This window comes from Neofelis nebulosa, chromosome 3, assembly GCF_028018385.1.
Source record: "Neofelis nebulosa isolate mNeoNeb1 chromosome 3, mNeoNeb1.pri, whole genome shotgun sequence".
NCBI classification, from domain to species: domain Eukaryota; kingdom Metazoa; phylum Chordata; class Mammalia; order Carnivora; family Felidae; genus Neofelis; species Neofelis nebulosa.
The window spans coordinates 82363904-82387980 of NC_080784.1; the positions used below are offsets into that span (position 1 = coordinate 82363904).

Here is a 24077-nt window from a genome sequence, read left to right on the forward strand (position 1 = left end):
GAGAAGGAACAAATTGCTGCCTACACTCATCAACGGCCCCAGCTGAGCCCCAGCCATCAGCCAGCGACTAACTGCCAGCCACATGAGTGAGTCACCTTGGGTGTTCCAGCTCAGTCAAGAACACATGGAACGGATGAACTGCCCAGCTGAGCCCAGCCAACCATAGAACTGTGATGGACGACAAGTGGTGGTGGTTGCGGCTATTTTAAACCACTGAGTTTGGGGATAGTTTATTTCACAAACAGTTGTGAAACAAATAGACAACAGTCTGTTTTCCCAGGAAAATGTCCTCTTGGACAGGTAAGGTCTTGAAGGTGTATGTGTAGTGCACTTGGCCATCTGATGTGATGGTCAGAGGAGAGCTCTCCACTGGTGGGTTCCTCGTCTGCATCTCAGGGAGGATTTCTTTTGAGGAGGGCAAGATATGTAAAAGGATATCTGTGGCTGCCATTGGAGTACAGTAAATTCACTCATTTCCACAGCATTCCTAGAACACTTTCATTTGTGAACACGCAATCACCTAGGTCTCCCTGGTCCTAATGAGGCACTTGACTAAAGACAGGACAGATATGCCTAGCCCAGAATCCAGGAGGAAACAATCGTGGTATTAGTGCCCAGTGAGCTATAAGAGGCTGGAAAAACAGCAGGATCTAGCTCTTTCCCACACCCCAGTTTTTTTAAAAAAATGTTTTTGTTGTTGAACTGAGATGTCATGAAAGCCTCTCTCTCTTTGGCAAGTCACTACACTTTTTCCTCATTAAGTTATTGTGAAAGTTAAATGTGAAAATGTATGCAAAGTTAGCACACAACCTGTACGATCTACCTGTGCTGGATGAATAAACACCCTTGCCAGATGTGTAGTGTTTTTCCGTTTCTACATTAAAATGCTTTGTGACTCTGTAGCAGGTCTAGCTCTGAAAAGGCAGCTAATTTCTACGTGTCATATTAGGTGAGTATATTCAAAAGTTATAGTCAAACCTGTTGACCCCACACAGTATCTATGGGACACGTCCTAAATCAAAGTGATCTTCGTAAATCACAAGAGCAGGAAAATGGACTTTGTCCACAATGCTGTCTTCCTTTTCTCCCTGAAAAGATGAGTAGAGGCTCTTCTTCAAACTGTGGGATCATCAGTTTTTTTTCAGCCTGACCTTTGGCAAAAGGCAATATGTTTGCTAGCTGTTAGGATTCATAAGCCTCCCATCAAGTGTAAATGGATGGGAAGTCTCAGATCCATTTACACCTGATGAAGAGGCATGCTTACCACACTCTGGTGTTTATGCAGCATGTATACATTTTCCCACAGATGTGTTCAGTCGAGCTCTCTCAAACTCTCCTTGCTTCAGATCAATTTCCAAGGGGATTTGCCAGGCTTCTTAGTTTCCAAGAAGACTGAATACCCTTGCACTCACCTAGTCAACCGAAGCAGAGCCAGTGTTGAAAATGAAACTTCTTCTGGGGTGGTTTGGAGAGGCAAAGTGAGGGCCACGGTTCTTTTTCTTGCAAGAGACACAACCCCAACATTACTTTTTTTTTTTTTTCAAAGAGTTGGAAGGGATGAGGCTGACATACTGAGGAGGGACAGAATTTCTATTTCTGCAGGTTCCTTAAGGCAACAGAGGAAGCTTGGCGGCCACAGGAGTCTAGTTAATGAGCAGGTTATACAATATTCATTGTGTGGAGTTTAACTCTTCAAACAGAACGTCTAATTGTGAAAAGAAAAAAAAAGCAGCTAAATTACAGATGTTAAGACAACAAAGCTCGGGCAGAACTCCCTCTGTTGATAAAACGGTCTGCTCACAGCTTCCTCCACTAACTGCTCACTGATGGGGGCACAGGGAGCCCCTGTCCTCATCAGCTATTCTCATTAGCTCTGTTCTGACTGAGACACTGCAGGGTCTAGGGACAGCCACTCAGAGGCCTGCCTAGTACCATGATCTTCTCAGAGGACTGTTTTCTCACTACCCACAGAGGAAGTGATCCAGTTGTATTCCACTTCAACTGAAACAAAACTGTTCTCCCCGATCTTCCTGACACACACAGTCTCACCTCCGTCGCTGCTGGTAATAGCATCCCCAGCAGGCTCACTGAAGGATACTTCCGTCTGAGTGTGGCAATATTGGGCATGCAGGTAGTGAAGGCCAGCAGCCAGGGCCATGCCCAAGGTGGCTGAAAGGCAAAGCAGGATTCCCAGCTGGGAATTCCTGAGCTGGAGCCCCAAAGGGGCACTGTGTCCCTCTTGCTCAACCTCAGGCCTTGGGTTGGGCTTCCTGGGGTATCCCCCTCTGCCCCTTCCATTTCCCTCCTCCACTCTGGGCTCCTTGTACTTCGACTGAGGTAAGAAGCTGGCAGAAGGCCTAGATGCCTCTGACTGGCTGCCTGCAGCAGGTGGCTTAGAAGTGGCAGAAGTGTGGAAGACAGGGGTTGAGGTGGCTGCCCTAGCCTCACTCCCAGTGAATGCTTCAGAGGACCAGAAATGCTGAGGATAGGTAAGATGGACAGTGGACAGATGGGATCTCATCACAGTCCTATTGGAGGATTCCATCTTGTCCTAGAAAAGCAAAGGGAAAAAAAAGAAGTCAAAGGATCTAGTCTTCTTCCAAGCTGCCACTGAACTTCCCAATTAACTTGGGATCCTTAAAGAAGCCCAGGCAGCAGCTGAAAACCCAACCTTGTGCCTGGTCCTAAAAGAGCTCAGAATAAAATGCCCAAGTAGATAGATATGCCGTTGTGGTTGATGGGGATGAGTTAGCTAATGGAAACCCCACAAAGAGAGCATAGAGGCTAGTTACAAGAATAAACTTAGGGTCCTTTAAGAGGTTTTCAGACCAATTTGGGTGATTATCATCTCCAATGGCAGAAAGCTTTGACTGTCTTTTTATGCTAGGACCCATGAAAGAAGACATTTAATCTTGCTGTAGGTTCCAATAAATTTGAGTAGGAATATTATACCATGTTTTATTTTGTGTTCTTTTTAAGACTTCAAAGGAATAGTAAATCAGTGGGCATGTATATTTTATACCGCCCATTGATCTAACCTCTGGAACCATACATGGTGTTTTGAGGCCAATGTCATAAAATGGGGGTGGAGAGGTGGAAAGACAAGAATTATTAACTGAGGCTAAGTGGGAAAACAAATAACTAAAACTATCAATTTCTACAATTGTCAATAACTTCAGAGACACTGTGTATAACAGAAAGACTGGTATTGATTGGTAAAAAGATGCTGAATATATATCATACCCTTGAGTCCTTCTCTCAAATTTTGGCTACTAGTGTAATAGCTTTGCTTTCCCAGCCTGGAACTTCCCACACTGGGATCAAAATATCAGCCTCATCAACCATGCACAACCAGGGCTATTACCTGTTCATCCCTATCCGAGGGCAGGCAAGTTTCCAATGAACCCAAGCTTGGATTATCCTGAGTCCTAAAGAGAAGGACAGAGGGCTGAGAAGGGGTCACTAAGTATATGGATCAAAAAGCAGCATTTCCTACCATTGCTATGTATGCTGGTAAAATCAGATTTCTTTGGAAAGGCTTCTGAGTTTGGAGCTGAGGCCTGAAGAGAAAAAGGAGATGGGGTGGGGAAGAGGCTAGTGAGGATAGCAACAAAGACTCACTGAATGCTTTTATTTATTTTACATAAAATATGTATTTATATATTATAAATTTACATATCTAAGCTATAAAATGTATATTTGTATCTTATTTTATTTATAGCAGCATCTCAGGGATCTCACCCTGGCCAGGAGAATACAGTTTCCCTAGGTGATTTTCATACCCAGTCCTTTTGACCAGTAGCCCTTCTACAATCAGGGTTTCTTGTGCACTTAAGAATAAATATGGTGAAGTCTTTTCTGTCAGACACCAAGAAATGTATGTTTTCTCAGCACCCCACTGTTTGGCCTCATCCTACCACCTTACTGAATGGTCCACCCCTGATCCATTACCTGAAGTAGGTGCTAGGGCTGGAAGCAATGCCCTCTGAGGAGAATCTCCCAGGAGCCATGAGTCTCTCCAGCCCACGGACATCCAAGGATGGTTCTAGGGTTGGGCTGCTGTCCCCTCTGGGTTGCTGGCCATTGCTGATTGCAGTAGCTGTGTGTGAAGATGATTGCAACAGAGTCTCTGTGCCCCCAGGAAATTCCTTCACCCAAAAACTGGCAGGAGAAGAATCTAAGCTGTTCTTCTCTGTAGCTGTAGTTAGGGCAACAGCAAAGATGTCTGCACGTTGCTGGGGAAGAGTGGTGGGGGGACTGGTAGCTAAGCAGAGATCCAAAGACACCACAAAAGAGAGTGAGAGCATTTTCTTCATACTGATTAGAATAAACAACTATGATAATGGGGCAAATACAAGAGACCAAGGTACCTTGGGGACAAAAAATTAAGTTTGGACCACTCAAAAACATCAACAAAACGATCATCTGCCCAGTAATATAAGCCCCTGGCCAAGTGGCAAAGGACTCGATTTCTAACATTTTTATAAATGGTAAGCCTCTGGCCCTCTGGACCTGTACATTCTTAACAGTCATCACTCAAGGAATATAGAAACCACTATGACCACTGTTGTTTTTTTTTCCTTACCTCTACCCAAAACTGCTTCTAGGTAGGAAAAAAAAATCAGAATTCCACAAATCAAAGATTTTTAAAAGCCCTCGATCTTTCTTGCCATAGTATTAAGAGGAAACGATAATCTGGTGATGATAATGACTTGAGCCTGTGCCATGGGCAGAGATGAGATCACTGCCCCTGCCCTGCTCTCCGCCATCTCATTTCCCATCCATGACTGGCCAACACAACGGCCCAGAGCATTAGAAATAAAAATTAGAAACAGCGCAGCAAGTAAGCAAGACCAGTTTTAGAGTCAGATTATTGTCTGGGTTCAATTCTCCACTCTGCTACCTCCTGGTTTGGGGCAAGTCCTCCCAGAGCATCAGTTCCTTCTGTTGCAAAATGGTACCAATAATGGTACCTAGAGCATAGGGCTGCTGAGGAGTGAAATAAAATCACTGATGTAGAATCATGGAACACGGTGCCTGGCACAGGTGCAAGGCACCCTGAGGGCTTACCATGATAACTGTAATGATGCCCAGGATGGTGTTTGCAAAAAACAAAAACACATTAGCTGAGGTTTCTCTGGCTAGGGTTCTAACTGGATTGGAATACTTTTTTTTTTTCTTTTTGTGCCACTCTTATCCAAAGCCTTCATCACTCAGAAACATTGAGGATGAAGTGAAAAGCAAAGAAGCCTAACAGACATACGGAACGTGGCAAAAGTTGACAGTTTTAGATTCTTGCCTGAACTCTAAAGGCATTCGGCCATTTCCCGCAGATTCATTGTATGACGGTCATTCCTGCGAAGCCTGGGGATACAGAAATGCTGCATGGTAGCAACTGTTGGTTCTGAACTCAAAATCTAAGAGGAGAGACTCTTAGATGCCCGACCTTATCAATTACAGTGTGATGAGAGCTTAAAAACCAGAATTAAGAAGACAATTACATTTTCTCCCCAGACATACGGGGAAAGTTTCACAAAGAAGATATTTGAACCTCCCCTTGAAAGATAAACAGATTACCAGGAGGAAAAGCCCTGTTTGAGGAAATGTCTGAAGGCAAAACATGAAGATCAGGCCCTGAAGTGTTCTGAGGGTCTATTGGGAACTAAGTTTGGGAAATACAATGTATCATCTTCCTAATGCGAAAATTCATAATTTGTAATTTGCCTACTGCAGTCTCTCACAGTTAAGAAATCTATTTCACTTTGCTAAATGACACCCCTTCCCCTCTCCCATCTCAATGCACAGGCACACACACACACACACACACACACACACACTACTTTTTCCTTTGGGAAACACTGGGATCTGTGTAGAGAAATGGGCAGGAAAACAGGCTAGGCCAGAAGGTGAGGAATGTGTGCAGTGTAATAAGGAGTTTACCCTTAGCTGCTCAGATGGGAGTCTGCCACCGGCCCCCGCAAGGGACAAGGTTCCCAGTAACATCCTAAGACAGGCTGCAGGGCCAACATGATGCAACTTCCTGACACCTCACTTTTACTCATCTTCATATTAAAACAAACATGCTTGGGATTAAAATGCAACATTTGCATGATTTATAAAATAAAACATGAGACTTCAAACACACATTGAGTTTGCAGGGTCTTCTTTAGGCCACGCTGCCAGACCCTGAGATCTTAATCTGCTTTTAGGAGTAGCTTGCCGGGAACGTTGGAGGTGTGTGCTGGGCAGTAGGGAGAGTGGCCCAGGGTGAGCTCTGTGCCTGGGTCTGCCAGACTGAGCAACGTCAGACACCATCATGTTGGCCAAAAACAAAGGACGGAATAAAGCAAAGTGGGATCGTGAGGATTACAGATTGGATCTTCTGTGCAGGTGGCTGGATGAATTTAAGAGTGCATCCATTTGGAGCACTTAACTAGAAATAAATAATGGAAATGAGTTTCGTATCACCAGGAATTTTCAGATGACCACTTTATTCTCTGGCTGGTTAGTTTTTTGTTTGTTTGTTTTATTTTTTAAGTAGGCTCCACACCCATTGTGGGGCTTGAACTCATGACCCTGAGGCCAAGAGTTGCTCTACCGACTAAGCCAACCAGGTGCCCCTGCTTTGTTTCATTTTGTTTTGTTTCAGAAGTTCACAGGCCAATGGAGTCTCAAGTTATGTGGTGAGCCAAGAAAAAGTCCATTGCCATCCAAACAGCCTCTCATTCCTGATTCCCTTTTCCAACCCAGGCTGCAAAGAGCCAGCTACCTACCATGGAAAGTAACAATTAAAGCTGGATGAGGTTTTATACAAAAAGAAGAAAAGATCATCTCTTTCTTGTGCTCCCTGTGTAGCTCCAGGGGTTTGAAGGAAACCGCTGAGACACTGTGATGACCGGTAGGTGCGGGGGTAGAGGGAGGTAGGTGCTGTTTTTTGGCTCTGTAGCGGAATCTAACTGTCCACCCCAGGGCCCACTTTGATTTGGGAGGTTGAACCACACAAAGTCTGTTTGCCACAACAAACAGCACGGGCAAGTGTCCCCTCCCAACTGCGGCTGTGTCCCCGAGAACTGCAGCAGCCGGTGGAGGCAGGTGTTTATTGCTTGTGTTGCCAGAACTGGGACCAGTGGCCATAATTTCTAAGTGAAAATAGATAGCTATAAAAATAATGATGCCGATCAGGCTTCTGAGTCCCATGGCAAGCTGTACCTGGGGTGATTCCTTCCGTTCCCTCTGGCCTCCACCCAGGGGTTGGCATCAGTGAGCTGGGCTGCACGGGGCCATCACGATGGGTTCTGCTGCGTGTCTGTTGAAATATCACAGGGGATTCAATCCTCTCCCAGTAAACGAAATATGACTGGACCACTGATAAACTGTGGAAAAAGAAAGCAAAATGATTCGAAGATTTAGTTTCCCTTAAATAATACCTGAAGAAGAATAAAAGTCTAAATGAATAGAAAAACTGAAGAGATGATTGTATTGTCCTTTGGGTGACTCCACTCTCTTTAGAAATGAAAACTCGGGGTGCCTGGGGTGGTTCAGCCAGCTAAGCGTCCGACTTCGGCCTTGGTAATGATCTTGCGATTTGTGAGTTCAAGCCCCACATTGGGCTCTGTGCTGACAGCTCAGAGTCTGGAGCCTGCTTTGGGTTCTGTGTCTCCCTCTCTCTCTGCCCCTCCCCTGTTCGCACTGTCTCTCTCTGTCTCTCCAAAATAAATAAATGTTAAAAATTTGTTTTAAAAAACCCAAAACTCAACAGCATCAAATAATTAACACAGGAAAGGATATGTATAAATCAATGACCCTCCTGAATAAATATAGTCATTAAAAACCTCATTTTGACAAAAAGGTGTCTTCTTGAACTGTTTAGACTCAAAAGTTTCCATTTTCAACTTTATTATTAGCCATTCCTGGTCTATTGTTAATTGAATTACTCTGTTAATTGAAACTTTCATAATTCTGTTGTACAATTGTATGGTTCCATTGTAATTGTAGATTCCATTAAACATTAGAGATACATCATTGGTACTCTAATATTTTGAATACTTAAGGCTTTCTTTTGTGAAAATCACCTTCACAGTTTTTCATTTATTCTCCCCAAAATTTCACTGAAGTAGGGATTACTGGCTACTAGCATTTTTCTCATTTTAAATATTCAGAAGGCAGTTATAAAAATGTGATTAATTTAGTTGAGGCCACCCAAAGTGTTAGGGTACAAGTAAGAGTCATGGCTCAGGCCTCAGGCACATCGTCACTTCTAGCATGGGAAAGGATCCAGGAGGTGAGCCAACACAGGGTGACTTTGGGAGAGGCTTCTGATCAAGTGCCTTCACTGTCAAATGGAAATAATAGCTCCTAAACTATTTACTATGTAGCACTGAGCAGCTATGATGGCAAATCTGGAAATAGAAATGGAGGTGATTTGAGAAATAAAAGCAACTCCACATATTTAAGGACTCTAAATCACACACATTCCCTTGCATTGGATCAGAACCAAAGCCCCAGGCAGAAGCTGGGTTGCACCAACAGTCAAGTGGATGGATACTGGCCTTTCCGAATGGGCAAAATCATTATGGCACAGGGTTTTCTTCCTTGCTGTCCTGTCTGTTGACTTAGTCCACCAGGAAATGATGGAAAAGGGTCACTGTGGGGACAGGGGGCAGGCAGTGGTGCTCATATTTCATTGTTCCCAGTGCCAAAGGCAAAATCTGGAGGGGAAGACAACATGGAGTCTTGATGCCTCCACCTTCAGGCACAGCCTCCCCCTTATATATATATAAGCCTCCCATATATATATATATATATATATATATATATATAGGGGTGTGGGGGAAAGAAACTGAGGAGCACATACCCTTTCCCAAGAGTTAAAAAAAAATCTCTTTCTTGGTAAACACAAGTGTCTGAAAAGAATGGCAAAGCAAGTGTCTCATTTTGAGTAATGATGTATAAATGGAGTTTGCTGTTGCCGGGAACCATTGTAAGCATTTTTCCTATATTGGCTCTTTCATCCCTATACAAACCCTTGAGTTATGTGCTGTCATTATTATGCCCGTTTGCTAGACCACAGGCAAGGCAAGGAGACCTCAGTGGCTTTCCCTGGGCCCAGGGAAGTGTCTACTTGTCTGTATGCCTCAGCCTCTGTCTTTCTCAGTTTTCCCCACTCTCCCACTGGCCTTTCTTTTGTTGTCTGGCCATTATTTCCTGGAGAGGTCGGCCAAGATGCATCTGTGCCCAGAGAGGAAGGGAAATCATGTACTCTTGAGCCATGGATAACAACAAAGTGGGAAGCTGGGGGTAAGTTCCTTGTTAGCTAGCCTCTGCATAGGCTGTCTAGTTGGGGCAGTCCTCATGACCCTGTCCTTGTCATTAAGTGGTTGGAGTAGGGGACAAAGCATAAAGGAAAGGAGAGGAGAAGCCCCCTCTCTTCGAAGTGTAAGGCTCCATTACTAAGAAGCAACACTTAACTCACTCTTACAGGAATCTAATATTCCCCACAGGCTGGGCAGGAGCCTGCCACTCGAAGGCCAGGTTTCTCTTCCGGGACTTGTCAGAGTGGGTGACCGTGTCAGCGTCTTGAATACAAGCCATCGGTTTGGAATGAGGAGGGATGGAAACAAAAGTGCCAGCTATTTGATGATCAGAGACTCTTCGAGCCTGTAGTAGAAATCCCATGAAATCCCGACTGCTTCTCACGGTCACTGCAACGGAACACATCCATTCAGGGTGAGCACTCTTAACGTGTGGTTCCATTTGGTGATTTTATATGGGTATTGTCAAAACTAAAAGCTTAAGACAAGCCCTCAGAGAGTAAACAATTCATTAAGGGGAGGGGAGTTGAAGTGTTCTTTCATGCCCAAAATAAATTTGATTTGGATCAGAGTTATGTAAAAATGAAATACATAACACTAAAAAAAAATTAAAAATAAAGAGCGGGGAGCACCTGGGAGGCTCAGTCAGTTAAGCATCTGACTTCGGCTCAGGTCATGATCTCACAATTCCTGAGTTTGAGCCCCATGTGGGGCTCTCTGCTGACAGCTGGGAGCCTGGAGCCTGCTTCAGATTCTGTGTCTCCCTCTCTCTACCCCTTCCCCATTCTCTCTCTCTCTCTCTGTCTCTCTCTCTCTCTCAAAAATAAATAAACATTATTTTAAAGAAATGAAATAGAAAAAACTAGGAAAAATGTGGTTTGTAAAAATATTGTAGTTTGGAACGCCTGAGAAAAACCCAGTTGCCAGAAAGAAAAAAAAAGATTTAAAAAAATATGAACACAAGAGAAATCAGAAGACAAAGTATAAACTAAGAAAAGTATTTGTAAAGATACAAAACAGGCAAATACAAAGAGTATTAGTGAGTCAATAAAAAGATGACCAACCTTAAAATTAGCAAAGGACACAAACAGAAAACAAAGCAAGGTCAATCGTGATTTAGAAAATAATTATCAGTGAGACACTATTTTAAACCTACCACGTTCACAAATTTTAAAATGTGTAATTTTAACCATTATTGATGGGACTGTGGAAAAACTAGGACACTCATTCGCTACTGCTAGTACCATAAACCATCCAAGTCTTCGAGGGGGCGGGTAACCTAATAATATTTTCCATGTTTAAAATGCAGTTACCTCTGATACATGCTACAACATGGAAAGGCCTAGAAAACATTACAGTAAATGAAATTAGCTAGACACAAAATGAACATGTTGTATAATTCATTTATACGAGGTACCTGAGCAGGTAAACTATCATAAAGACAGAAAGATTATAGAGGTGACCAGGGTCTGGAAGATGGAGATTATTATTTAATGGCTACTGAGCTTCTGCTTGAGGTAATGGAAAAGTTCTGGAAATGGATAATGGTGATGGTTGTACAACATTGTGAAATTATGTCACTGAATGGTGTACTTCAATTAGAATGGCAAACGTTTTGTTATATGTATTTTACCACACACCAAAAAGCCCAGAAATGCAGTCTCCCTTTGATCTAGCAATTTCACTTGCAGGAATTTTTCTTACAGACATAAATAATATGGCAAGCTTGTTTGTAATTAAATGAGTTGCTAAAATCATGAGTATAACTTTATAGGCTTGCTAAATGCAACTTAGTGTCTGCGATCATTTTATTTTCCATTGCAATTTAACTTTCATTAATAAACATTTGAACAATATTTAGTTATTATTTAAAACTAGGCACTGTACTAGGCATTGAGCATACATCCATGAACAGGACAACACGGTCCTTACCTTCAAGGAGCTCATGGATTAGTGTGGGGTCCCAGAAAAAAAAGAAAAGAAAAGAAAACAGGGTGATCCTAGCACAATAAAGTGGGATTCATGAAGTGTTCCCTCCAGCTCTTTATTATGTATGTTGTTTTACTTCCAATAACAATACAATCATTTTTCCTTCAGGTCACCTTTTATTAGAGTTTTGGGTGTCACAGTATTTTGGGTCACTTTTTACAGCTTTTTTTTTTTTTTTTTTTTTTTTTTTTTTTTACCATTTTCATTCCTTTAGCCACAGAACACAGGGGTGCTGATATATTGATCCCTTCATGCTGGTGCCTGGGTGCATACTGTGGTGGTTGGAGCCCCAGAAAAGTTGCCCCCAGCCTTGAGTAGCCTCTTGCCTTTGCCCCAGCATGCACTACACGTATTATCATTTTCTAGCTGTGTTGTGATATGATAAAGTTTGGGAAGCTTTGCTAGAATAGGCTGTATTTCAGTTTGGGGACTATGTTGCTGTGGAGGGCCAATATTTTACTCACATACTTTTTCCCCACACGTACCAATAGAGCAGAACGATTGGATAAAATGATATTTATAGAGTAAATTTTATTTTAATTTATTTCCCCTAATTGACATCAAAAGAATTAGCAAAATCAAAAGGGGGTAGAGCAAACACTGCTGATATGTTTGAGTTCACATGTGGTTGCACAGATGCTTTTCTGTCTACACTCAGCTACTGCTTTCAGTACCTGTAGATTTCTTCTCTGCTTTTTCTGCTGGGAGCTTGGTCCGAGGTATGCAGGCATGACTCTGAAGTGTGTGTGTGTGTGTGTGTGTGTGTGTGTGTGTGTGAGTGTATATGCGTGGTGGGGACGCTACCCTCCACCCGTAAGTGCCCCGGTCCCTCCAACGTCCTGAGAGATGATTCAGAGGTGTGTTTTGTGTGGTTTCTTAGATGGTCTCCACTGGAATTGAGTCCCAGTTGTCCACGGCAGTGACCTGCCTAGTCTCGCACTTCTTACTGGTGTCTCTCTCTTCCCTGTCTCCCTTTCCTCATCTGTACTTCCTGGAATCATCGCCCAAATAAACTACCTTCACTCAAGTTCCTTCTCAGTTTTTGCAGGCACCTAAACTAAAATAGCAGGAAATACTCTTTTCACTCTGCAAATAACTTTCGTTTTAAATAAGGAGAAGCTAAAGTCTATTTCACACATGCTTGCACGAACACACACAATACATGAAGTTTGTTTGGGGTAATTATATTTATCTTAGAAGGATGGATACTTTTTTATTGTAATGCTATTTGTGCCCGCTTGTAAAAATGAGTATCAATATAGAGATTATTTATGTGGTTTCCATGATACAAATAGTTCATACGTATCTTTGGCTCAATAATTGCTTTTTAGGGTGAAGTCAAACTTTAGCCAAGAAAACACAGGCTTGGGACAAATACAACTTGGAATTTGTCACTAGGGCTTGGGGGTCTCTCAAAGCTCTCCCATACATACCTGGAACGATATCTCCCGGTAAGTAGGAAGATCTGCTGGTGTGAATGGTGATGTGGTGCGTGCCGGGGTTCTGAGGCTGGGCTTGAAGGTGCTTGGGCTGCATGTCCTGACAGGCCACCGAGCCGGCACCATGAGAAAAGGCAGTTGAGCAGGAAGCCAGGCAGAGAGCTGCACAAGCCCAGCCTGTGAGGGCAGCAGGGACCCTCATCCTCCCCTTATCTTGCGTCACGAGAAGTAACAGCTTCAATCCAGATGTTATGTAAGAAAATAATATGACGTCGTTTTGAATGTGACTGTTCTGAATCCACGCTGCCTTTAAACCTGAGATAGCTTTAGTGCCGCCTCCCCAGATTTCAAGGGTTCAAGGTCAAGATCAAAAAGATGTGCCAGGCTGTAAAAAGTGTTTCATTTCTAAATATTTTTTTTAAAGCCTGTCTTATAATTTTCTTATAAGGCTAGACTGTTTCTTTTCAAAGGGAGGATTTGATTAAGTCAAGGAAATAAGACCAGAAAATATTTGTTTCCTAATGTGAACTCTTTACAAGCTGTCTGATCTCCAAGGGCAGTGTGAGCTATAATACATTATTGTGGAAGTGAATCACCCAGTACTCCAATATGGTCAGGCCACATGGCATATGGTGGCTTGGGTTAGTATCTTATCTCTACACTTGTAAATTACAGAGCTGAATGTTACAAAATTTCTGCCAACTATCTATTATTTAGAGGTAACTGTTAAATTTGCAACACTTTGGTATCTTCTTGCCCTCCCTTCTGTTGACTGGCTTTAGTTATTTCACTACTTTTTCACAGAGAAGATGAGCAAAGAAAGTTACACCCAAGCTGATCCATTGTTAATTTTATTGGCAGAAAAAGAAAAAAAAAGGACTCAGGAATAGAATCAAATGATTGGATAAAATAACATTTATAGAGTAAGTTTCATTTTTGTTTGCCAGCTCTAATGCCATCAACAGAAAGAATTAAAAATTGTGTAAAAAATGAGTTCTCAGATGAGAATATTGTGAGAGATAGCAAATACGACAGGTTGAAAACTGCTCTCTGAATAAGCATTCAGAGGGCACCTCAGTGCCTCAGTGGGCTAAGCATCCAGCTCTTTGTTTCAGCTCAGGTCATGATCTCACAGTTCATCAATTTGAGCCTTGCATCCGGCTCTGTGCTGACAGTGTGGGCCTGCTTGGGATTCTCTCTCCCCGCTCTTTCTGTCCCAACCCTGCTTGTGCTCACGCTGTCTCTCTCTCTCTCTCAAAATAAATAAACTTAAAAAAAATTAAAGAAAAAAAACCATTCAGAATGGTCAGGTATCTTTTAAAGGTAGGTTTTTTGAAATTGTTTATATACACAAGAATTTTCAAAGGGCAGCTAATACGTTGATCTAAGGGGCAGTACATGGCAACAGCAGCCCCCTCTCTAATAAGCTAGTTTTAAAAGGTAAAAATAAAAGACTTAAAATTTAGTGAAAGTAGCTACAAATACGTGACCCCAAATAATTCGGACAATACCTTTCTCTACTAGGTTTGCCTTCCATGAGGAAAAAGTCAAAAACCTCTACACCACAAAGGACCATTCCTACGGTTTTCCAGACACATTAAGAAATAATGAACAATGAGCTGTAAAACCATATTCTCAGTTGAGGGGACACAGGGCCTTTTCCATTTTCTTCCAGAAGGGCCACAAGGAAATGTCCCTTGAGCCTTTGTAGATGGCAGAAGGTGGTCTCCTCTCCCCAGGTCAGATCAAACACAGATGCCTACAGGGGAAGGGGGGAAGGGCACGTCCCACAGACCACGGTCATAGCCTCAACTACCACCCTCTCCTCCTTAAACCTTGAGATTTCTGCTTTCCCACCAGCAGCTCGTCTACCTAACCCAGAAAGACATCCACTTACCTAGTATCACACTTTCCTTCAGCCTTGATGGAAAGGCTCCCCCCACTCAGAGTTGCAGCGATGCATCCTTTAAATAAGCCTTTTGTTCTCTCTTCTGTTTCTCCTCTAATGGGCAGGACAGCAGCTGTTACCGCTAATCCTCAGCATCCACAGGAGCTGTCCCTCAGAGTCCAGATCCAGCCTTAATCGCATTGGCTTTCTCTAAGATGGCACACACATACTCACACACGGTTTCCACACCAGCGTTGTTGGAGCCTGTGTGAAGAACCAGAGAGAACTGGAACTGGTTTAGCTTATGACTGGCATTGGCATCCTCTACAGGAGTCGATGCGTTCGTCTTGGTTTCCCTCCCAAGGGGAGAATGACTGAATCAAACAAATCTCGGTGTTCTCTGCTTCTTGAGTCACTGTGAGCTGAAGAAGTTATCCCTGGTAAAGCAGAGAGCCACGTGTGGTATAAAAAAGTACCACAAGCACACTCCCTCCCCTTTCAATGGCACTGAGGCTGGAATTCACAAATTTGCAGGCATATACGAATCTCCTGAGATGTTTGATAATCGCACAGAGCCTGTGGGTCAATGGTTCTCAAAGTGGGGCTCCCAGAGCACAACATCAGCATCATCTGGGAGTTGTAAGAATTGCAAATTCCTGGACCCCACTCCAGACTTACTGAATCAGAAACTCTGGAGGTGGGCTCCTGCACTCTGTGGTTCAGCAAGCCTTGCAGATGATTCCAATACAAGAGAAATTTCCGAACCTCTAATAGGAGTAGCCGAACACCAAATTTATGCTAGGCATTTATCTGGGCAGAAACAAAGATGAATTACATATTATCTCAGGTCCATAAATACAGCAAAATGGAGGAGACTCAAAAGGCTACGTGGTGTATGACTCTACTTATATAACACTATGAAAAAGACAAAAGTATAGGAACAGAAACAGGTCAGTGGTTGCCAGGGGCTGGGGTTGCAGGGAGGGCAGCACAAGGAAATCTGGGGGCCAGGCAACTCTTCTGAACCTATCATGGTGGTAGTTACACAACTGTACAAGCTGGTTAAAACTCAGACTGCACATCAAAACTACACAAAGAAAAACCGTATGTAAATACATTAAATAGAATAAACAAAAAACGGAGGGGACAGATATATACACGTAGCTATTAGGCAAATGATCATTGGGATATCACAAAGGATTTACATGTGATTAACTCCATGAGAGAAAAGAAAAAAAACCTCCATAGAAGTTACATTTAAATTGTACCTTAAACACCGATCAGAATTTTTTTTTTCATGGCAATAAAGATTAGAGAACACTCTAGAATAAGAGGAATGTATTGAATACTTTTTACTCCATGTCCTGACTACAGCCTTTGTAGAATCTCCCTGTTCAAAGTGTGGTCCATAGACCAGGAGCATCAACATCACCCAAGAGCTTGTTAGAAATGCAGACTCTCAGCTCCACTCCCGCCCTCCTGTGGATCCACTGAGTTCATTTCTGCTTTTTAACAAGCTCTCCAGACGATTCATATGCACACTAAGGCCTAGAAGTACTGCTCTGGAGAATCTGCCCAGGTCTCAGCCCGTGGAAGAGCCCACACATGCCACACAACAACCTCCCGTGTCACCATGACTGATTAGCCAGAGATGGCCACCTTATCGGAGACCAGGACACCCACTGATTGGGCAGCAACCAATCAGCTACCTTGAGAATTTGGACTTTTCAAGGAACACAGATCATTCAAGCTGAAAGGGTAAGACAAACTAAGGTTGGAATAGGGTGACAGGGCAAGTCACAACTGAATTTCATTCCTGACAGCTCTCTGAGGAGTTCTCCCTTACTGGAACTCATTTGAGGGGCTTTTTGTGTGTTTGCTTGTTTGTTTTCATTTTTCCACCTATGAAATTTGACTGTGGAGTCCTGAACAGGGCCTGGCGTGTTTGAGATGTTCTTGGAGAGAAGGTTGCAAGGGAGGAAGAAAGCATCCAAACTCTGAAGGGATTTTCATATCATAGTGAGGAGGTCAAACCATATCCAGTGAGAAAGAAAGGAGCTACTGTGGCTGTTTAAGCAGTAGAGTAGCAAGACAGGCAGCTGGAGTTCCACGAAGGCAGTTCTGGAAACATCTGGGGAGCCAGAGCCAGAGCCAGAGATTAGGGCTGTGGAGGAGCCTGCTGTATTGCAGGCCAGTAAGAAATGAGAGGGTGAGCAATGATGGTGCGGGACTAGAGGGATGGACTCAGGAGATCCTCTGGAAGTAGACTTGGTAGGGTGTGGTGACTAGCTGAATGTAGGGTGCCAAGAGAAAATTCTAGCATGGACCCTGTGGGGTGATATGGAGTAGGAGGCTCCAGAGACAGCAACGGCTGGACCATCAGGCCTAGTTTCCATTCCAGAAATCTTAAGGAAGTGAATGACTTAACGAGGAAAGCACTCATTCAGAGACTACAGTCCTATCCCTGTAATTTTAGGGGGCCTGCTTAGCTTGTCATGGCAAGTATGAATGAGGCAATTAACCTTATAACCACCAAAGGAAGTTGAGCTTCCTTGGCCTAGGCCTCTGGTATTCCCGATGCAGAGTGAAATCAAACTGAGTAAATCTGGCTCCTCTAAGCCTCTGTCCCAGCAGGAGGGAGGAAATCTCCATCTTTTGTTGAGTCATAAGGGAATCTGGTAGGCCTAGAATATTAGGGTGAAGGACTTCCATTGCTATTATCCTAGTTTTCTAAGCTCTTGTGGTCACTTAAAGGCTGTTCGCTCACATGCTTCCCAGAAAAGAAGGGTTCAAGTTCAGCCAGACTGAGGGGCTCCCTTGATGAACTGGGTGGTCTCTCCTCCCTGAAGTTCGGCCACCCCCTCCACTGGGTACTGCTGCAAGCAGGGCAGATCCCTGCTACTACGAGGAGTGTGGTTAACCTCTTCACTCCCCACCTAGTCTCCCTCCCCCTCCCTGGTCACCTGGCCTAGTCTACCCCCCATAGGTGGAGGGGCAATCTACTGACACTTCTGCTTTGGTTCTGCAACCCAAATTCTCCTGATGTGGAGGTCCTAAAAGGCCGACTAGCAGGTTAGAGAGGGGATGGCAAAGAGGTAGAGCAAACGTAAATGGCTCAATAATAATCCTGCCACTTTCCCGTGTAATACTTTTCCTTGGATACCAGGAGGACATCTTATCCTGGATGTGGCCCCCATTGCCATCACACCCCCAGCCTCCCCTGAGTCAGCAGTATGCTCTGCACCACTCCCTCCACAGAGCCGATTGGTACCAGAGCAGCCACCTGATGGTGGGGAGGCTCTCCTCCTCGGGCAAGGCTGAACCACATCCTCTCCTGAGAATCTCACAGAGAACATAGAAGGTTTCTCTATATCAGCACTGGCCAACAGAAACATAATGCAAGCATTCACAGGGGCACATGGACCCCAGTGTTTATAGCAGCACTTTCAACAAGAACCAAATCATGGAAAGAGCCCAAATGTCATCAACTGATGAATGGATAAAGAAGATGTGGTTTATATATACAATGGAATACTACTTGGCAATGAGAAAGAATGAAATCTTGCCATTTGCAACAACATAAATGGAACTGGAGGGTATTATGCTGAGTGAAATGAGTCAGTCAGGGAAGGACAGATTATTATGTTTTCACTCATATGTGGAACTTGAGAAACTTAACAGAAGACTGTGGGGGAAGGGAAAGGGGAAAAAATAGTTTCAAACAGAGAGAGACAAATCCATAAGAGACTCTTAAATATAGAGAACAAACTGAGGGTTGATGGGGGCAGGGGAGTGGAGAAAATGTGTGGCGGGCATTGAGGAGGACACTTGTTGGGATGAGCAGCACTGGGTGTTGTATGTAAGCGATGGACCACAGGAATCTACCCCTGAAACCAAGAGCACACTTTACACACTGTACATTAGCCAGTTTGACAATAAATTATATTTTAAAAGAAAGAAACATAATGCAAGCCACATATGTAATTTAAATTCTTCTAATTGTCATTTTAAAAAACTGTTTGTTTATTTTGAGAGAGAGAGAGAGAAAGTCACAAGCAGGGGAGGGGCAGAGAGAGAAGGAGAGAGAGAATCCCAAGCAGGCTCTGCAGACGTGGGGCTCAATCCCATGAACCATGAGATCATGAACTGAGCCGAGATCAAGAGTCAGACTCTTAACCGACTGAGCCACCCAGCACCCCTCTAATTATCTTTTTTTTTAAAGTAAAGAAACAAGTGCAATTTATTCTAATAATACATTGATCTAACTCATTATTTTGAAAACATTATCATTTCACATGCAATCACATAAAAAAGCATTAGCAAGGTATTTTGCTTTCTTTTTGCACAGTATTTGCTATGCAGTATATATTTTACACTTCCAACATACCTCAGTCCAGACTACCCACATTTAAAATACTCAGGAAACAAAAAAGAAAAAGAAAAGAAAGTACTCAGAAACCATAGCTTCCGAGTTGCTACCATATCGGGCAGCACAGGTTGAAACCAAGGAAGGTGGTTGAGCAAAGAGGTCATGATGTGGGGTCAGGCTGTGTCGTACCATGAGCAAGACAGGTAAGAAGCAGTGCAGCTGAGGGGAAACAATAGTAAATACAAATAATAACACATTTACACGGTGATTATGTAGTACAGGCATTGGTCTACTAAACTGGTTAGTTAGTTAATTACCTCATTAATACTCACAATGACACTATGAGGTCCGTCTCATTATCATCCCGTTTTAGAGGTGGGGAAAAGGAGTCACAGCATTTACACAACTTGTCAAAGATCACACAGCTTTCAGGCTGTGGTAGACAGGGCTCCTTATCACAGCTTTGCCACCCACTACCTCTGGAACCTGATCTACAAAATAAAGATAACTGTAATTCTTGTACCCGTATCCCAAAGTTCTCCTGAGGTTTCACCGAAGAATAAATAATAAGCAGTTAGCCCTTAGCGTGGGAAGGGCTTAAAACATTTTGTTTGGGGAAACCGAAGCTGGCAGAGCTATGGAGATAACAGAGCCTATGCAGACAGGAGGGGCCCCTGTGCCATGTGGCCCCTGACAGGTGTGAGAGAGAGAGTGATCACGAGAGAGCAAGAGGAAAAACAAGGACCAAAGCAGGAGAAAGACAGAGCTCATCCCAGGCTCCTCTGGAGTCCAATCCCCATTCCAGCATGAAGAAAACCGAGCTGGGTACATCAGAAAAGTGAGAAAACATTGGGTTTTTGCTTGAATCTGCTCCAGTCATTTCACACTAGCAATTTAGCTGCACCTGATATAACATGACTAAATCCTTACATTAACATCCCATGGCCCTGACTAGAATGATTATATTAGGAAATACGGGATCAGTCTCCTGGTGGGTTCTACGGTTACAAATTAGAAGCTTGTCCTTCTGCAAATCACTTAACTTCTCTGGGTCTCCTCAGGTATAAAATAAGAGGCTTGAATTGAATAATCTCATAGATTTCTTCCAGGTTGAGAATTACGCATATTTTTAAAGTTTTATTTTAGCCATAAAGGTAGAAGAATGAGGTACTCTGAGAACACCTTGAGATGATGCGGTATGGCACATAATTACGGACTGGCGTATAAAGACTACCTGCACGGACATGATCCTGCGTCACTACTGGTTTAGGAGTCAGCCTTAAAACGTTTTGGCAAATGCCCATTGAATCCTCAGAAAGGAGGGACCAGCGGGGCAACAGAGCTCACTATGCCAGTCCTGCCTCTGGGACCTTAACTCCAGCCGACAGGTGGACATTCTGTCAGGCTCAGTCTCTAGAAATAGAGCAAGTGCCTTCGGTCACTCATAAATTCATGCCCTGGTCATGAATTTCCATTGAAATGGACTAGTGTTTTTATGTAGATATTGGCTATTCTAGTGTCATTATTGTAGTGAGCATTTTAATATTTACCTAGATAATTTTTTTAAGCCTACAGATTTCTGGAGTGCTGGGACAACGTGTGTAAGAAAAGAGAAAGATTCTCATTTTCTTCAAACTCTACTTTAATTTCCTTAAGAAATGGGGACTCAATGGGCATTTCTGTACATTTAGCAGGCTTGGTGACTTTTGCTTCACTCTCCAGACTATGGTTCACTTTGTTCCATTAAAAAAAAAAAAAAAAAAAAAAGGATGGCATAGTGCTCCTTTTTCTATCCAATTATCCTCTCCTCCATTCTCCCTATTAAAGAACAATACAGACAAAGAGGCCATTAAAGCTAATCGCTATTTGAATGCTTATTATTTGCAAAGCAATACCTAAGACCATCTGTGATGCAACAAAGAATCAGCAGGATCTCTTCTCACTTCTAGAAGGTTAATGTTTTACTGGGGGTGAGGCAGTAAGATGGAGAAGAAAGAGCTCTGGAGGCAGACAGCCAGTTTTGTCACCTTAGGTTAATTAATGTTGGTGAGCTTCATGTCTCCCATCTGTACAATGGGCACACTGTTAGATTCCTCACAAGAATGTTGCAAGGACCAGATGTGCTAGCACAGGGATGCACAGAAGTAAATGCAAGCTGTTGTCGGAAAGGAGATAAAGCCAGGCTACCAGAACTTAGAGCAGAGAGGGGTAGTTCAACTAGAAGCAAGAAGAGATGATTGCTCTTAGAGGTGAGGTGGGGTTTGGATAGAGAGGGGTAACAGAACATTCCAAGCAGGAAGGATCACTTGAAGAAAGGTATTGAAAGTGGAAGGGGCAGATGGGATGGTGTTTGTGGTCATTTTCCAGAAATAGAATAAGGGGCACCTGATATAGGGTGATAGAGACAGGGATGTTGACGAGAGTAGATGGAAGCAAAAGGAAGAATCAGAAAGATTTAGAGATTGTTTGTACGGAGGCCAAAGAGGTTTAAAAATAAGAAAGAAAAAAGATTGGTATTTAGGAAGCCTGAGCAAATAATATAACCGACATCCACCCGATGAAAGAGGGAAGTTTATGGTGTTCAATTTTAGATATGCTGAGGACGCCCTCAGCACTCATTTACTCCTTTAGCCAGCCTTTAAGTAAATGCCTATCAAGTGCAGGCCATGTGCGGGGGCGGGGGGGGGGGGGGCTGCGGATACGAAGATGAGTAACACAGTGTGTCAGACGGGCTGACAATGGAGACTAAGGTGTCAGCAGATAATCACAGAACAATGGGATAAACGATTAGGGGAGAGATGATCACGTATTTATTATGGCAGTAAAGAAAAAGAGTATCAGGGGATCCAAATTTCCTTTTCCCTTTCAAAAAACCCAAACGTTCACATCTTGCAACTGGATGCCAGAAATTAGACTCAAAGCCCAGTATGGAAATAATTCAGGGGATTTCTAACATATATAATGGTCTCGTAGCATCTTTTTAGGATCTGACTCCACGGCACTCTTTGTCCTCATGGGACTTGGGCTTTGTGGTGCTCTTTCCTACCAACCTAGTTCTAAACTCCTGGAGGCTGGGAATCATCTTCAAATTGCGCAGCTGCCATGCAGAGCACAATACCATGCTCACTGTAAGTCAGCTGTTAAGTGCCTAGCATGTCCTTTATTTTAATCATCCTTCTTCCAATTTTCCCAGGGAAGTAGGAATAATAGCTGCCATTTATTGAGCTCTTACCACGTGCCAGGCACACACCTGACACTTGTACAAACTCATCTGGTCCTCACAACGACCCTACAGAATATGCGCAAATATCCTCTCCATGTTACAGATGAGGAACCTGAGACGTAGAGAGATTTAAGTAACCTGCCTGATGTGACATTGCTAATAAGTGAAGGAGCTGAGTTGTACAGCACAGCAGAGGAGCTCTGGAGTCTGGGCTCCTTTTTTCCAAGCATTTATTGTTATTACTAATAGAAGATATTTTTTTTTTTTTTTTTTTTTTTTTAGAGAGAGAGAGAGAGAGAGATAGCACATGCGTGTGCAAGCGGTCCGGGGTGGGGGTGGGGGGAGAGGTGGGGGGGGGAGAGAGGGGAGAGGGAATCCTGAGCAGGCTCCGCACTCAGCACAGAGACTAATGCAGGGCTCGATCCCACCACCCTGGGATCATGACCCGAGCTGAAATCAAGAGTTGGTCGCTCAACCGAATGAGCCGCCCAGGCGCTCCTGGAGCCTGTGCTCCTAACCCCTGTGCTATTACATCTGCCATCAGATGTTCATGAGAGCTAAGCATGCGGAGGGAGCGGCTTGCGCTGGTTCTGGAGAGCAAATGAAGGATGGGAGGCAAGACTTCCATTCCCTACTTCTAGAACCAGGGCTTGGAAGGCCACTCTGAGTGAGTAAGAAGCCTAATTAGAACTTCTCACTGAAGACCTCGCATATTAACACTGCAAACCTACCATAAACAGGCAAACCATTCTTTCAAGGCATGCAAGGAAAAGCCACTGCAGTGGAACTGGACTTCAGGGGTCCTCCATACTGAACTCTGCCAGATGCCTTTACTCCCTTCCAGCTACAGCAGATCTTCTCAAATTGGGGAGCATTTAAAAATTCTAAGGATGGGGGCACCTGGTTCATGAGATTGAGTCCCACGTAAGCTCTGTGCTAGGGTGTGATAGGGTAGAGTCTGCTTGGGATTCTCTCTCTCCTTCTCTTTCTCAAAATAAATAAATAAACTTAAAATAAAATAAAATAAAGTAAAATAAAAATGAAATGAAATAGAATGGAATGGAATGGAATGGAATAAAATAAAATAAAATAAAATAAAATAAAGAACATAGCATTATGTTTGAGTACCTAAACACCACCTTTCATTTTCTCACCCCCTATAATGCCCCTTCATCTCCCATCATGGAAGCAGTCACAACAGAGTTTATTCTCCTTCATAGAAGGGATCCAAACCTCTTACTATTTTTGCATCAAAAAGAAGCAAATTATTTGTTTAGCCCCACCCTCCCCCACCTTGGCAATGGAGAATACCAAATCCTTGAATGTGAAAGACTTCGCCAAATTTTTTAATTTTTTTTTTTTTTTACCTACTTTTTAGATATTTTTCAAGGCAGCTGCAAAGACCGAACTCCAAGCGTGATTCTCTGGTTCACTTTTATAGATCATTTCTGCAGGACAGACTCCTTCTTTTGGTTTATGACCCTCAACTCCAGAGCTGGGCCTGCGTTCCTCCCACACCACCTGTAGTTCTGTCACAATCTGTTACCACAGCTCTTTGTTCTACTAAACAGACACCTAAAAGTGACAGGCCTCATTCACTGGCCTCCTGATAAACAGCCACAGAAGTCAGCCTCTCGGCCCCTCAATACTACCCCAGAACTTACTCCTGGGAATCTGACTACCCAGAGTCATTACTGAACTATTGAGGTCCTCTGCACATGCCTCTAACACACGAGGGTGGCCCCCATCTTGGTGAGTTTGAGGCATTTCAGAGAAATGCACTCTGCCTCCCACCATACAGCCGTCTAGGAAAGCAGGAGAGAGAAACAGCAGACTTCCTGATTCCCAGACCCGGGCT

General features: G+C 43.4%; 1 protein-coding gene across 4 annotated transcripts; it reads right to left on the bottom strand.

The window, feature by feature from the left end:
• Positions 1–201: 201 nt before the first annotated feature.
• On the bottom strand, positions 202–23742 carry REELD1 (reeler domain containing 1). Of its 4 annotated transcripts, none has more exons than XM_058721245.1 (8): positions 23591–23742; positions 14637–14891; positions 12734–12974; positions 9479–9701; positions 7210–7373; positions 3952–4099; positions 3365–3428; positions 202–2551 (listed from the first exon to the last, which is right to left on the bottom strand). In XM_058721245.1, exons 3-8 carry the CDS (start codon positions 12939–12941, stop codon positions 1943–1945), a joined length of 1416 nt encoding a protein of 471 aa, XP_058577228.1. In that variant the 5' UTR covers positions 12942–12974; positions 14637–14891; positions 23591–23742; the 3' UTR covers positions 202–1942. The 4 variants fall into 4 exon arrangements, with proteins under 4 accessions (XP_058577228.1, XP_058577225.1, XP_058577227.1 ...); XM_058721242.1 differs by having other exon boundaries at positions 3952–4264; XM_058721244.1 differs by having other exon boundaries at positions 3952–4264; positions 14637–14913.
• Between the last annotated feature and the right edge of the window lie 335 nt (positions 23743–24077).

Excerpts from the sequence above, each read along its gene's own strand:
- REELD1 (XM_058721242.1), bottom strand. The coding sequence starts at position 12,941 with ATGAGGGTCCCTGCTGCCCTCACAGGCTGGGCTTGTGCAGCTCTCTGC. Across the intron at positions 9,702-12,733 it reads ACCGGGAGATATCGTTCCAG|TGACCGTGAGAAGCAGTCGG; the intron begins GTATGTATGGGA and ends GTTCCGTTGCAG. Across the intron at positions 7,374-9,478 it reads GTGGGGAATATTAGATTCCT|TTTATCAGTGGTCCAGTCAT; the intron begins GTAAGAGTGAGT and ends CTTTTTCCACAG.